Raw genomic sequence first — 12,741 nt, 5'->3', positions numbered from 1 at the left:
CCACCCTTGCTCGAAGACTCAAGTCGCCAGCGCCCAAGCAGGACGACCCAGAAGTCTTCATCTCCGCGAATCTCTTGAAAGAGCAATAAAAGTTTTCTCTCTCTGATGTGTTCTCCAGTCGGAGTCTGAGGCAAAACTGTTAATTCAGAGAAAGCGTACAAGCGGGGCAGACAGTCGGGATAGAGAGAGAGAGTGCAGAGTTCAGTGTCCGCGTGTAGCTTCGTACATGCATATGGTACGTGCCTGGACCGAAGAGCCGCGGAGACGCGGGGATGAGGTGTTGAGCGAAATACGATGCTCAGGCCAGACAGAAGGTACCATACGGGAAGCGGCGCTTGGAGCGGCAGTAGTGCGATACACAATTGGAGCGGCAGCACCACGATACACAACACTCCTCCCCCCTTAGACGTAGTAGTCTCGGAGGTGAGAAGGAAACTTCCTCTCTCGGGCGGAGCGTCGAGGAACGGTGCCGGTCGCTGGAGGAATTCTGTCGGAGGTATCCGCGTTCTCTGAGTTGGAGCGGCTGTGCCCGGGTTCAGGTGAGTCGGCGTCTGGCTCGGTCGAAGTGCTAGCGGGTTGTTCGTCCTGGTCTTCTGACTCTGAATGCGGCTCAGGCAGTTCGAGTTCAGGTGCACGGTGAGGAAGATCGGGTAGGTTATAGTCCCTCTTTCTAAGGTGGTCGACGTGCCTACGCCAGGACGTACCGTCCAGGAGTTCGACTTCATAGGACACAGGTCCTTTGCAGGAGCGGATGATCGCGGGAAGCCACCGAGACCCATGTGGTGAAAAATTCCTAGCAAAGACTGAGTCACCAGGCTCAAACTTGCGGGTTGGAGCAGCGCGGAGCCTCCGCGACGACTGGTCGCGTCGCAAGTTGCCTTCCTGAGAATCAGGGTGCAAGTAGTCTAGGGCGGACTTTAGCTGACGTGAGAACAGTAGCTCCGCCGGGCTTCTTCCTGTAGTCGTGCAGGGCAGCAAGTGCTGCTGGAACAGGAAACGACTGAGCTGAAGTTCGATGTCGCCCCCTTTCAGTCGTTTAAGAGCTTTCTTTGTTTCCTGAACAAAGCGTTCGGCCTGTCCGTTAGAAGACGGATGGTAGGGTGCGACTAAAGCTTGACGAATGTTGTTCCTGGCGAGGAACTGCCGGAATTCAGCTGATGCGAATGCAGAACCGTTGTCAGATACGACGACGTCGGGAAGTCCGTGTGTGGCGAACAGCCGTCTGAGTTCTCGGACAACAACTGCAGCTGAAGTTGTCCTCACCACAACGACCTCTAGCCATTTTGAGAACGAGTCCACGACGATAAGAAATATCTTGCCTTGGACTGGTCCAGCGAAGTCCACGTGCAGCCTAGACCACGGTCTCGTAGTCTGCTCCCAGGGATGGACTGCAACGCGGGGTGGAGCATTCCTGGATTCTTGGCAGGTCTCACACGCACGGACGGTGTTCTCCACATCGCTGTCGAGTTTCGGCCACCAGACGTAACCTCGCGCGAGTCCCTTCATGCGAACGATTCCTGGGTGTGATGAGTGAAGTAGCTCAAGCACTTCCATGCGGAGTTGCGGTGGAATCACGACTCGGGAGCCCCACAGAATGCAATCACGATAAGCGGAGAGTTCGTCGCGGCGCACGAAGTAAGGTTGGAACTGGTCCTCTACCTTTGCTGGCCATCCGGTACGAATCCACTTGAGTACTCGCGACAACACACGGTCCTTCCTTGTCAGTTGAGAAATCTTGTATGCATCTGCAAAGGCTTCTGGGGGGTTTTCGAGCAGCAGGACATCTGTCATGATGGGACTTTCGGCATTTGTGGAGGGCAGCGGCAGGCGGCTGAGTGAATCAGCATTGCCCATTTGACGTCCCGGTCGGTAGATCAGCTCATAGTCGTACTGTGCGAAGAGTAAATTCCATCGAAGCATCCTCGGTGAAAGTACGCTAGGTATTGGACGACTGTGATGCAGCAGGCCCAGCAACGGCTTGTGGTCAGTGTAGACCTTGAAGTGTCTGCCATACAGATATTGGTGGAACTTCTTGACACCGGAAACGACAGCCAGAGCTTCTCGGTCTGTCTGAGAGTAGTTCCTTTCGGTCGAGCTCAAAGTGCGGGAACCGAATGCAATTGGAGATTCTTGTCCGGTAGAGCCTTCGTGACTAAGGACAAATCCTAAGCCGTAGGCAGACGCGTCGCAGGCAAGCGTGAGCGGCTTGTACACGTCGTAGTGGACTAAGACATCGGATGTCTGTATAAGTTCCTTGGCGTGCTTGAAAGCGTCAGCTTCTTCTTTGCGCCATCTCCACGTCTGATCCTTTGCAAGCAGACGGTATAGAGGCTCGAGGGCGTGAGCTGCACCGTGCAAGAATCTGTTGTAGAAGTTGAGCAGTCCGAGAAAAGACTGAAGTTGCTGCTTGTTCCTTGGACTGGGAGCTTCTTTAAGAGCTTCGACCTTTTCTTCGGTCGGATGAATACCGGCAGCGTCAATGCGGTATCCAAGGAAGGTTACTTCCGGCATGCCGAAGGTGCATTTCTCTCGGCTCAGACGAATGTTGTCGTCACTTATGCGTTTCAGCACATCTCGCAGGTGTTTGTTGTGCTCGTAGGCATCTTGACCTCCCACTATAATATCGTCCAGGTACACGTGGACCCCAGGTAGTCCCGAGAGGAGCTCTTCCATGTAGCGCTGAAATATGGCTACGGCGGACGACACTCCGAACGGCAGGCGAGTAACTTTGAACAGTCCCCGGTGCGTATTGACTGTTAGCAGATCGGCTGTGTCAATGTCCACGGCAAGCTGCTGATAGGCTTGATTGAGGTCTAGTTGTGAGAATACAGTGCACCCCGCAAGGTTTGAAAAAAGCTGATCGATGGTTGGAAGAGGATATGTTTCCATCTTGATTGCTTGGTTAACGGTGCTTTTGTAATCACCACACAGCCTGATCTTGCCGTTCTTCTTAACGACGCAGACTACCGGTGTCGCCCATCGGGAGGATCGCACGGGCTGGTAGACGCCTTCCTGTACAAGAACGTCGATGGCTTCGTCTACCTTGGGCAGTAGAGCCACCGGAACTTGACGTGCTTTCCTGAAGATGGGAGCGATTTCAGCCTTGAGCTCAATACGAACGGATGGTCCCTTGCTCTTCCCTAGTCCTTCAGCGAAGACTTCTGGGTATTCAGAGACGGCGTTCAGCAAGGTTAGCGGAACTTCGATTTGAGATGCGTGGTTTATTCCGCAGAGCGATATTCCCAACGCATAAAACCAGTCTCTCCCCAACAGGCTGGTGCCATTTCCTCGGACAACGAGAAGTTGAAGTCGAGTGCTCTTTGTTCTGTATGAGACAGCAACTTCCAATGATCCCAGAATCTCCAAGCTTTCCCTTGTATAGGAGCGCAGCTGTAGAGAGGATGGCCTTAGGTCTTGCCTTGACAGCCGAAGTTTCTCCATGGTCCTCTCGCTGATGATGGTGCAGGCGGCCCCGGAGTCAACCTCCATGGTCAGAGGCCTACTGTTTATCAGGACGTCCGCGCAGACTGCTGGAGAAGTGATGGTGTTGGCACCACTCGTAGACTTGCGGTCTTGAATTTCCCGATGAAAGCTGACTGAAGCCGTAGAGTTTACGTCTTGAGCTGGATCAGCTGATTGCAAAATTTGATGGTTGCGTCCACGAGAGTACTTGTTTTTGCGAGAAAACTCCTTTCGGTGTTGACCAGGCTTGGAAGTTTTTTCTTTTGCTGCCTTCTTCCTGCAAGCCTTCTCCAGGTGACCTTTGTTGCCGCAGTAGCGACAGATGGCGGAATGATAGGAGCAAGTACGAGCGTCATGCTCACCGGTGCAACGCCAACATTGATGACTCGGAGGATGGTTGGCGGGCTTGACGTCCGGGCGCTTGGGGTTCCGTTGCAATTGATGCGTTTCTGAGGGGACCCTTGAGCGGCGAACCTCTTCTGTCTTGGCTGCTGCTTCTTCCGCAGCACGTGCCAGTAGGATGGCCTTCGACAGCTTGAGGTCCGGTTCAGCCAGGAGACGTCTTTGGATAGGCTCTTCACGCAGGCCACAGACTAGGCGGTCGCAAAGAAGTCGATCCAGCCAATCCCCGAACTCGCAGTGGCGGGCTAACAGTCGAAGAGCGGCGAGGTATTCCGGCACCGATTCACCAGGTTGCTGGTCTCGCTTGTTGAAGCGGAATCGTTCCATGGTGACGGACGGTTTTCCGATGAAGTGGGTGTCGAGCAAGGAAACGATTTCTGAGAATGGAACCTCCGAAGGTGCCTTGGGTGCGCACAGCGAGCGCAGCAGAGTATACGCGTCGACGCCGCATACGCTGCAGAGGAAAGCCCGTTTCTTCTCATCGGACTGGATGTCGTGGGCTTGAAAGTAGAACTCGAGGCGTTCTAAGTAGACTGGCCAGGAGGAAGGCTCGGCGGGCGAGAATTCTCCGATCGTGGCCGAAGGCAGAAGCGCTGCCATGTCGACGGATGTGCAGGGCTGGAGCGGATCCAGGAGCTTTGCCTGAGGCGGTCAGTATTGACTGCAATTGCGCGCTGGGGATCACGGCGATCCCGTCCTCGTCGCCAGTGATGTGTTCTCCAGTCGGAGTCTGAGGCAAAACTGTTAATTCAGAGAAAGCGTACAAGCGGGGCAGACAGTCGGGATAGAGAGAGAGAGTGCAGAGTTCAGTGTCCGCGTGTAGCTTCGTACATGCATATGGTACGTGCCTGGACCGAAGAGCCGCGGAGACGCGGGGATGAGGTGTTGAGCGAAATACGATGCTCAGGCCAGACAGAAGGTACCATACGGGAAGCGGCGCTTGGAGCGGCAGTAGTGCGATACACAATTGGAGCGGCAGCACCACGATACACAACACTCTCTCTCTCTCCACAGGTCGTTCTTGTGGCCTTGTGCATTCCGTAGCTGATACCTATAGTAGCACTCTTGTTTGTTTGTTTATTCACTACTGCCAGCTGCCATTTAGTAGCCTAACCATGAACTGGCACACTATTGGGCTTGGACAAGTTCTGCTTGTAATTGCACCAGCTGGGCTGCATGGGGACCTATTTAAACACCATATCAGGTGTAACGATTCTAACAAGGAAATAAACTACTTTCACCGGCACTGTTTCGTTTCAGGTTTATATTCTTGGGCGTCATACGCATATAAAAACTAGCGCTAGAGAGAGTAGGTGAATCTAGCCCACGTACGTATATGAACCATATGAGCAACTTAATTGCATGAGGCTGCAAGTAGCAGTCTTTTAACATAAGCATCAGTGAAACTGCTTAACCTAACCATATCTGAAAAAGAAAGATTTGCTAGTTTATGAATTACAGATTTATCACTTTGAAAGCGGCCACATTGGATAACAATTCGTTGCTGCTTTCACTGGAAGAGCTGGCACTGAGGCGAAACATGGTGATGGCGTTTCAGATACGCGTGTTTGGCTGTTTAGTCGGAAACAGACTCTCGAAAAGACACCTCGCCACCTGAGGCGTTGTTCAGTGACCTGCTAGCGCTGAAATTCGCAGGATCTCGAAAAGACACCTCAACGACCTCAGTGAGACGGGGTTCAGTGACCTGCTAGAGCTGAAGAAGCTCGCAGCATATTTTGTTAGTCGCTGCGTATCTTTTTTTTCGCTCTCCTTCATAACGCAAACAAGAAAGACTAACACGTTCCAGCCTATGTGGTACCAGCAGAGGTTGACGAAGGCGTGGTACTATACATACATCAGCAGACAGTTTCAATTCGTTGCACAGTTTCGGTTTCGATTTGGCTTAAGAGGTTTGTGCTTTGTTTTTGTCTTTAGTGGCGGTGTCACTGTAAAACAAAATTTCAGCTCTCTAAAGAATACAGAGTTGCAGTTCATAACGATCACTAGCTTAGTAATTTAGTGGTGCCCTCGGACTTTACCAAGCACGCGAAGGAACGAAGCCGCACGTCTAGCAAGTGGCGTGATGGCCGCTGGCCAATCCGGCGGCACCCTCTCAAAATACACAAATCAACAAAAACAAGACCAACCGCGCCTTCTCGCACCGGCTGGTGAGCATCGGCAAATCGGCGATGTTTCCTGTATGATACCGTAAGTCGCTCCTTCGAGCGATAATCCAATCTCTCGAGGGGAGAAAGACGGCCTCTCCGACGCGATGTCGTCAAAGGCGACGTAAAGGTAACTGGTTTCTTCGCTTGAGGCGCGATCCTACACACGCTCTCTCTTAGCGCTTCGGTTTTCCTTGGAGAACCCTGCGATGGTTGCGGTTTGCGGTGCGGTGATAGCGTGTTTTTCCAGAAGATTCTAGCACAGCTGCCTGGGAATTTACACTTGCAGTGATCTTTGTGAGGTACTCTTTCTGGTGGCATCTTCTCGTGCGAGCTTTTGCTTGGCTACTGTCAACTGCTCACAAGCAAGCTCTCGAAGCATGCAAGTTAATTAGCCGGCTCATTATTTGCGAAGCTCCTGAATTTGTACGTTGATTAGCTGTGATTTCCATTTCTGTCGCCTATTTTTGCGCCCTGACATCTGCAGAGACTGATTCGATATTATGTCGTGGAAAGAATGTTATGCCCCCATAACGTGCTAAATGCTGAGTGCGGGTTTGATTCTTCTGTCATGTTAGCTTACCTGATGTCAGAGGCGGATAGGATTGCGTGGTGTAAGATTTGATAGTCCACGATTGATCCTAAGCATGGATCAATCTGGTGCATTCAGCAGATTACGGCTGTGCATTTTGTGAAAGCGCAAATAGAATTTCACCGTCATTCGTGGGCAAGATGCTCTCTTATTTATTTTTTGGAAAACCCGGATGACCCTCTGCTGTGTGACAAAAGTAACAAGTTGATCCCTGGTTGGTTGACGTATGGATGTTTTCAACAGCCAGTTCTGTGCACGCTGAAGGCGCGATCGGGTTTTCATACAAACTTTCGTTAGGCAGTTGTGTGCTGTCGGTTATCACATGTCTGGTTTAGTGAGCACAATTTTTCGTGTTTAAAATTTTTGAAATGTGACTAGTGGTGCTTGTGCGATTACGTGTAGCCGAAAATAGGACTGAGATCAAAGCTCTGCATTATGTACGTAATCCTCACAGCTTGCGTATGCATGGTTATATGCCCGTCGATTAAAATTCCTATTTGCTAGCTTGCCAGGTTTGATGTAACCAGGCTAATAAGCTTACACCTAACATAATGCCTTTGGTTTTTTTGCCAAAAGGAGTGACTGTACACTTTGACACAACAGTACGCAAGCAAAGGGATTTCTGGTTGGACAGAAAAAGGCGATTGAGTAAATGTGCCATTAACTCAATGCTGCTTGTAGAAGTTCTCCTTAAATAAACCTCACTGAGCATATTTGTTGTCTGAGCAGCCTGTCCTCAGCTGTGTCTTAATGTGTACTGTTTCTCTTCCATGACCTCCGTAAAGCCGTAAAAGACAAGGACACAGCCCTTTAGATCTGGCTTGAAAAGGAGTGAGCAGAACCCCATCATCGCCATGAGCGTCAGCAGCAGTTACATCACCCTCAATGGGGAACGCTTCGACGACATCCTCGCCGATCGGCGCACGGTGGGCGACCTATCGTGGTGCACGCGCGAGTGGAGCTGCCCCAAGTACCGCTTCTTCGGCAATCGCACTCCGCAGCAAGTCAAGCAGGAAGTCTTGGCCAGCGCCCGTGTTCAGAAGGCGATCGCCGAGGTAATGTTAGCGTGCTGTGTGATGGCATTGAACAAATGTTGTTTTGAACTAAATATCGTCTTTTCAATGTCTTGTTTCAAGAGCTTGTTTTGAGCATGAAATTTTGAACATGCTAGGCTGGTTGAAAACCCTTGAGCCTGAAGCCTTTATTACTAGTGTTTCTTTTGCCGCCGCGGTGGCTCAGTGGTTATGGCACTCGGCTGCTGACCCGAAAGACGTGGGTTTGATCCCGGCCGCGGCGGTCGAATTTCGGTGGAGGCGACATTCTAGAGACCCGTGTGCTGTGCGATGTCAGTGCACGTTAAAGAGCCCCAGGTGGTAGAAATTTCCGGAGCCCTTCACTACGGCGTCTCACATGGCCTGAGTCGCTTTGGGACGTTAAACCCCATAAACCAAACCAAACCAAACTAGTGTTTATTTATTTATTTACTTCACTATACTGCTGGCCAGGCTGGCCCTGGCAGGAGGGGCATACAATACAATCTAACACACAGTAATGTTGATGACACATTACATGTCACGCAAAGATGGCAAAAAATATGAAACGAGAACATCCAAAATTACACAACAAAAAAGCACAACAGCACTTGAGCACAGCAGCTCGAGGTACATTATTGTTATTGCAGTAAGTTGTCAATAATTTGAACTCAAAGGGAACTGAAAACTTGTTCGAATTAAAGGGCGTTTAGATTAAGTGGTGCCATTGTAATGCACTTGATGGTGATGGGACCAAATCATCAAGACAGAAGTTTGAATTTGTAGATTCCAATACATTACATAACTATTTTATTATTATTAGTTTGTTTGCGGGGTGCCATTTTGCTCTAGTTTCATAGCTTCGGTGTTGTAGTAATGACCGCTACACATTCATGAGCCGCTTGGGAATTGCTTCATGTGCCGGAGACCAGCGTGACGTAATGTCGCTTATATACATAACTTGCTCCAGTAATTGCTGCTAATTTTTTTGATCGTTCATTTACGTGCTGCTGGTTTATTCTTTATTCCTATCACAAGCATTATTGTATCGAGGGTCTGTTCCTTCCTCTAGTGCTTTCTTTGGCAGCATTCCAATTAATGTTCCATGCACATGTGCACTTAGAGTGTGTGTGTGTGTGTGTGTGGGAGGGGGCATATGCACGAAGCTTTCTAATGCCACTGCAGATGGTGAAAATCTTTGTAAACCATCCCAATGATCAAAGATAAGAGACCCAAATCTAATTCGATGTTGTGTTAGTGCCCCGAATGATGAGTTTATTGCTGCTGCTGTTTATTTGTGCAGTTGTGGAGGTTGCTATATTTACAAAGTGAGGCACATACTATGCAGCATCAGACAGGCATGTGCAGTGCTGTCAGTTTGAGTACAAGCAGAGTTCAGAGGGCAAGGGGATTCCTGCGGCTTTTTTTTGTTGGTATACATCCACCGTCGTAAGTTTATGAAACATGGTTTCATTGAAGAAATCTGATTCTTTGCTTCCATGGCGCATTGCTTAAGATTTAGTGATGCACTTTGTAATTCGCATGCTCAGAATTAGGCTGCATATATCTATTCCAGGCATTCTTTGAATCTATGGCGCATTGCTTAAGATTTAATGATGCACTTTGCAATTCGTGTGCTCAAGATTAGGCTGCATGTATCTATTCCAAGCACCTTAATGAAGCGAAACCAATTTTTGTGTAGTAATAATGCATTCCATCGACTTTTAACTGCAGGAATACATTTTATCTCCTAGGCTAACATGAACGTGCCTTCTCTTACGTATCCCTTTAGCCGTTCACCTTTAGAGTCGGGAAACCTTTTGTTAATTTTTCAAGCAGTGTGGAAATGTTTTCAGCAGCTCAAGTCCAGGAAAATCTTGGACGTTTGAGACTGCCTCCTTTTAACTGTGGTTATTTCTGAGCGGCACCTTTCTCGTCAACCAGGCATTGTCACCCCACGGGCACCAGTTGTGTGCCAAGCATTTTAATTTGCACCATTGTTCAGCCCCTTGATTTAGCTGGGCTGCTGCCTGCATTTATGATAGTCAGGAAGACACATGCGAGGTTTTAGTGCACTTTTGAAAGCCTTTCCTGGGTCCCTTGCTTAGTATATCTGATGAGTATGGCCGCATCCTACATTTGTTGAGATTGTTAGTTTGTTCTTGGTTTCATTTTTATTGCTCAAGCAAAGAGAGGCAAAAATAGTACTATGATAACACTTTTAGCGTTTGTGTCTTGCTGATGTAGCATAAATGGGTTGAGAGAGATGATTGCATTTGAACAGATGCTTGTATTAGTACCTTCTACGTTGTGAGACTGGATATGTGAGCTAGGCAGAGAGGCAACTTGGGAATCAAAAGAGGAGCAGGTAATGTAGATTCCTTGAACCTTGATCTTATGATTGCAAATGGCTTCAAAGGGACGACAGTCTGCTGCCGGAGATCAGTGTAAAAATAACATTGGCATATTCGTGCTAGTCTCCCCGTATGATGACAATAGGGGGTGCAGAACTCGTGGTTTGGTAGGAATGTATATTTTGAACTGGCAAAGAAAGTCATGCTGGAGCCAACGGTCGTGCTCTGCTATGTTAAAACTTGGTGGCTCTCCAAGTAGTTCAGCTGCGGCGTCTGAAGTTGATATACTACACTTAATAATTAGGACTGAGCGCAATACATAGTGTTAGTTTTGCTGGAAGAAACTTCAGACGCCTTAATTTTAATCTCTTGCAACTAGTCGCCGTTACTTGTGCGGTTTAATGCTGCTGTCGCATCATCTCTTCAAATGTTTTGAAAAGTCAGACTGCCACTATGCTGCCAGTGGCGCTGGCATCAGCAGCGGTGCTGCCAGGAAAAACAGTTTTGATTGGTGCAGAAGAAAGTGTAGTCGATAAAAGTCAGTAGACTGTCCCTATAACAAAAGTTGTGACCGGGATTCATTGGTGCCCGTAAATTTGTCCGCCTTTGCATAGTAGCAGTGAAACTCCTTGTGTAATGGAGTGTCACAATCTAGTCGTACGAATGAGAAAGCTCAGCATTTGAAAACAGTAGTAATTGTGCCATCAAGCCAGTGATGTTAACGTTTGTATTGCTCTAATCACACATCTACTCCTGTTGTGTGCAGGCTTATTAGAGTGGAAATTACTTCTTGGACTTGTAGTTCCTGTTGTCGAAAACTCCATTGTGAACTGTTTTGAAATCATTTCAGTTCAGCATTTCTCAAACAAATGTGCAGGAAGTGATGGGAATCCTTTTTTTTTAAATCTTCCCATTGGTAGCTTGTTGTTAAACTGCGATTTTCACCAATGGTTTGACGAATATCTTGTTTTTTCTCTACTGCTGCTGCTTAACAATTATTAAAAGCATGGATGCTTTTGTTCTGGCTGAAAATTGGAGTGAAAAAGAGGAAGTGCTTTTGTATTGCAAAGTAGACACAGTTTATACACTAACTTTCAAATGTTCAGTGTTTCTTGGTCTTGTGCTTACAGCACCAGATGCAGTATAGTTCGAAGTTTGGTTGTCTGGGTGAACTGTTTAAAACCCTGAAAGCAGTGGAGATGATAAATGTATTTGAAGTAATTAGAGCTCCAATGAACTGGTTGACAAGAAAGTGAAGACACTCACATGTGCTATACTGTATACAACTTAAAAAAAAACAGCAGTTGCTAACACTAGGTCACAATCCACAGTGTACTGTATTACTCCGCTGGCTGATCGTAATAGTAAACGAAGTCAGCTTTTTATTGTTCGACCATCTCAAACAAGCCAGGTATCAAAACTCTAGAGCTTAGCATGTTTTTATTGTCATAAGCTTCTTATTTAGGTATACAAGAAAAGTTTCAACAACGGACTACTTTTTCGTTGTGGAGGAATTCTGTGCGGTGGTCCTGATTGTGGGCGGAGCTTCACTGCAGACTTAAGTTGCATCTGACTATAGTATTAAACTCAGTTTTGTTGTTTTTGCTGTGCCATTAATTCTTCCAAATGTTGACGCATGCAGATTAATGTGCGGCTTGATATTTTTTTCTTCACAGTTACTGATTCTGTGTTCGCATCTCTGTACTCTTGTTTGTGCTTATATGTCCATAATACCTTTTTTTTCAGTAGGCTAGAATAAGCCTTAAGTAGAACTTTGTTATTTGATGTAGTGTTTCATGTATGTCTTGGTCTTAGTTTTTTATTTATATACTCATCGTAAATTTACGATGCAAATTTTTGTCAAGCACTTGTGTCTTTTTTTGCTGAGTGTGTATGTATTTTCTTCCTTATGTATTTTCCTCTGTATAACGCTTACTTTTGTGCCTACTTTTCTTTTTGTTTTTTTTTCTTCCTAATCAACGATACAATTTTGTACCGGCCCGCTGGACTTCTATAATTTGTAATTTGTATGTTTGTTTGTCATGTAGTAGGGGGCTGAGGCCCTGTCAGGCAAAATTGTGCCTTTAGCCTCAGCCCCTTCTTAGGCAAACGCCGCCGCGGTGGCTCAGTGGTTACGGTGCTCGGCTGCTGACCCAAAAGACGCGGGTTCGATCCCGGCCGTGGCGGCTGGAATTTCTTTGGAGGAGAAATTCTGGAGGCCCGTGTACTGTGCGTTGTCAGTGCACGTTAAAGAACCCCGGGTGGTCGAAATTTCCGGAGCCCTTCACTACGGCGTCTCTCATAGCCTGAGTCGCTTTGGGACGTTAAACCCCATAAACCAACCAAACCAACCAACCTTCTTAGGCAAACGTCTAAGCAACAAATAAAGAGAAAGAAAGAAAGAAAGAAAGAAAGAAAGTTATGCGCACTGTAGTAGAGTGGTTGAACCTAGTTCGTTCCGGGGGTTGTGATCAGAAGGTCAACCTTTCTTCTTCTCTCACTATGTGCCCCACTGTCATTGTGTTCAGGTGAGCGCGGAGCAGAAGCGGCCCGTGGCCGAGGTGTCGGAAGAAGCCCGCCAACTGCTGGAGCAGATGGGCCACAACATGCGCATGGGCAACATCCGCTTCCTGGGGTACCTGTTCAGCAAGTCCTACAAGAGCATGTACCGGGCCATCTACGTCCACTCCGAGGGCATGGAGCAGGTGGGCATGTCGTCTGGATCGCAGCTTTGC

The 12,741-nt window shown here is 48.0% G+C and overlaps 1 protein-coding gene across 5 annotated transcripts in view; it reads left to right on the top strand.

The window, feature by feature from the left end:
* Positions 1-5,945: 5,945 nt before the first annotated feature.
* The window catches only part of Gnpat (dihydroxyacetone phosphate acyltransferase), a 33,773-nt gene continuing 26,977 nt past the window's right edge, over positions 5,946-12,741 (top strand). The window contains exons 1-3 of one of the 5 annotated variants that reach the window (XM_089556924.1): positions 5,946-6,159; positions 7,407-7,676; positions 12,535-12,711. In XM_089556924.1, coding sequence (XP_089413050.1) covers positions 7,476-7,676; positions 12,535-12,711 — 378 coding nt within the window. In that variant the 5' untranslated portion in view covers positions 5,946-6,159; positions 7,407-7,475. Of the gene's footprint in view, positions 6,160-6,314; positions 6,332-7,406; positions 7,677-12,534; positions 12,712-12,741 lie in introns of those variants that run through there. The other 4 variants (XM_089556921.1, XM_089556920.1, XM_089556922.1 and 1 more) reach the window with 4 other exon arrangements.

Source organism: Amblyomma mixtum, chromosome 8 (genome assembly GCF_055824585.1).
Source record: "Amblyomma mixtum isolate Tamu chromosome 8, ASM5582458v1, whole genome shotgun sequence".
NCBI lineage: Eukaryota > Metazoa > Arthropoda > Arachnida > Ixodida > Ixodidae > Amblyomma > Amblyomma mixtum.
The sequence above is the reverse complement of the archived record's forward strand: the minus strand, read 5'-3'. Positions and strand labels throughout refer to the sequence as shown.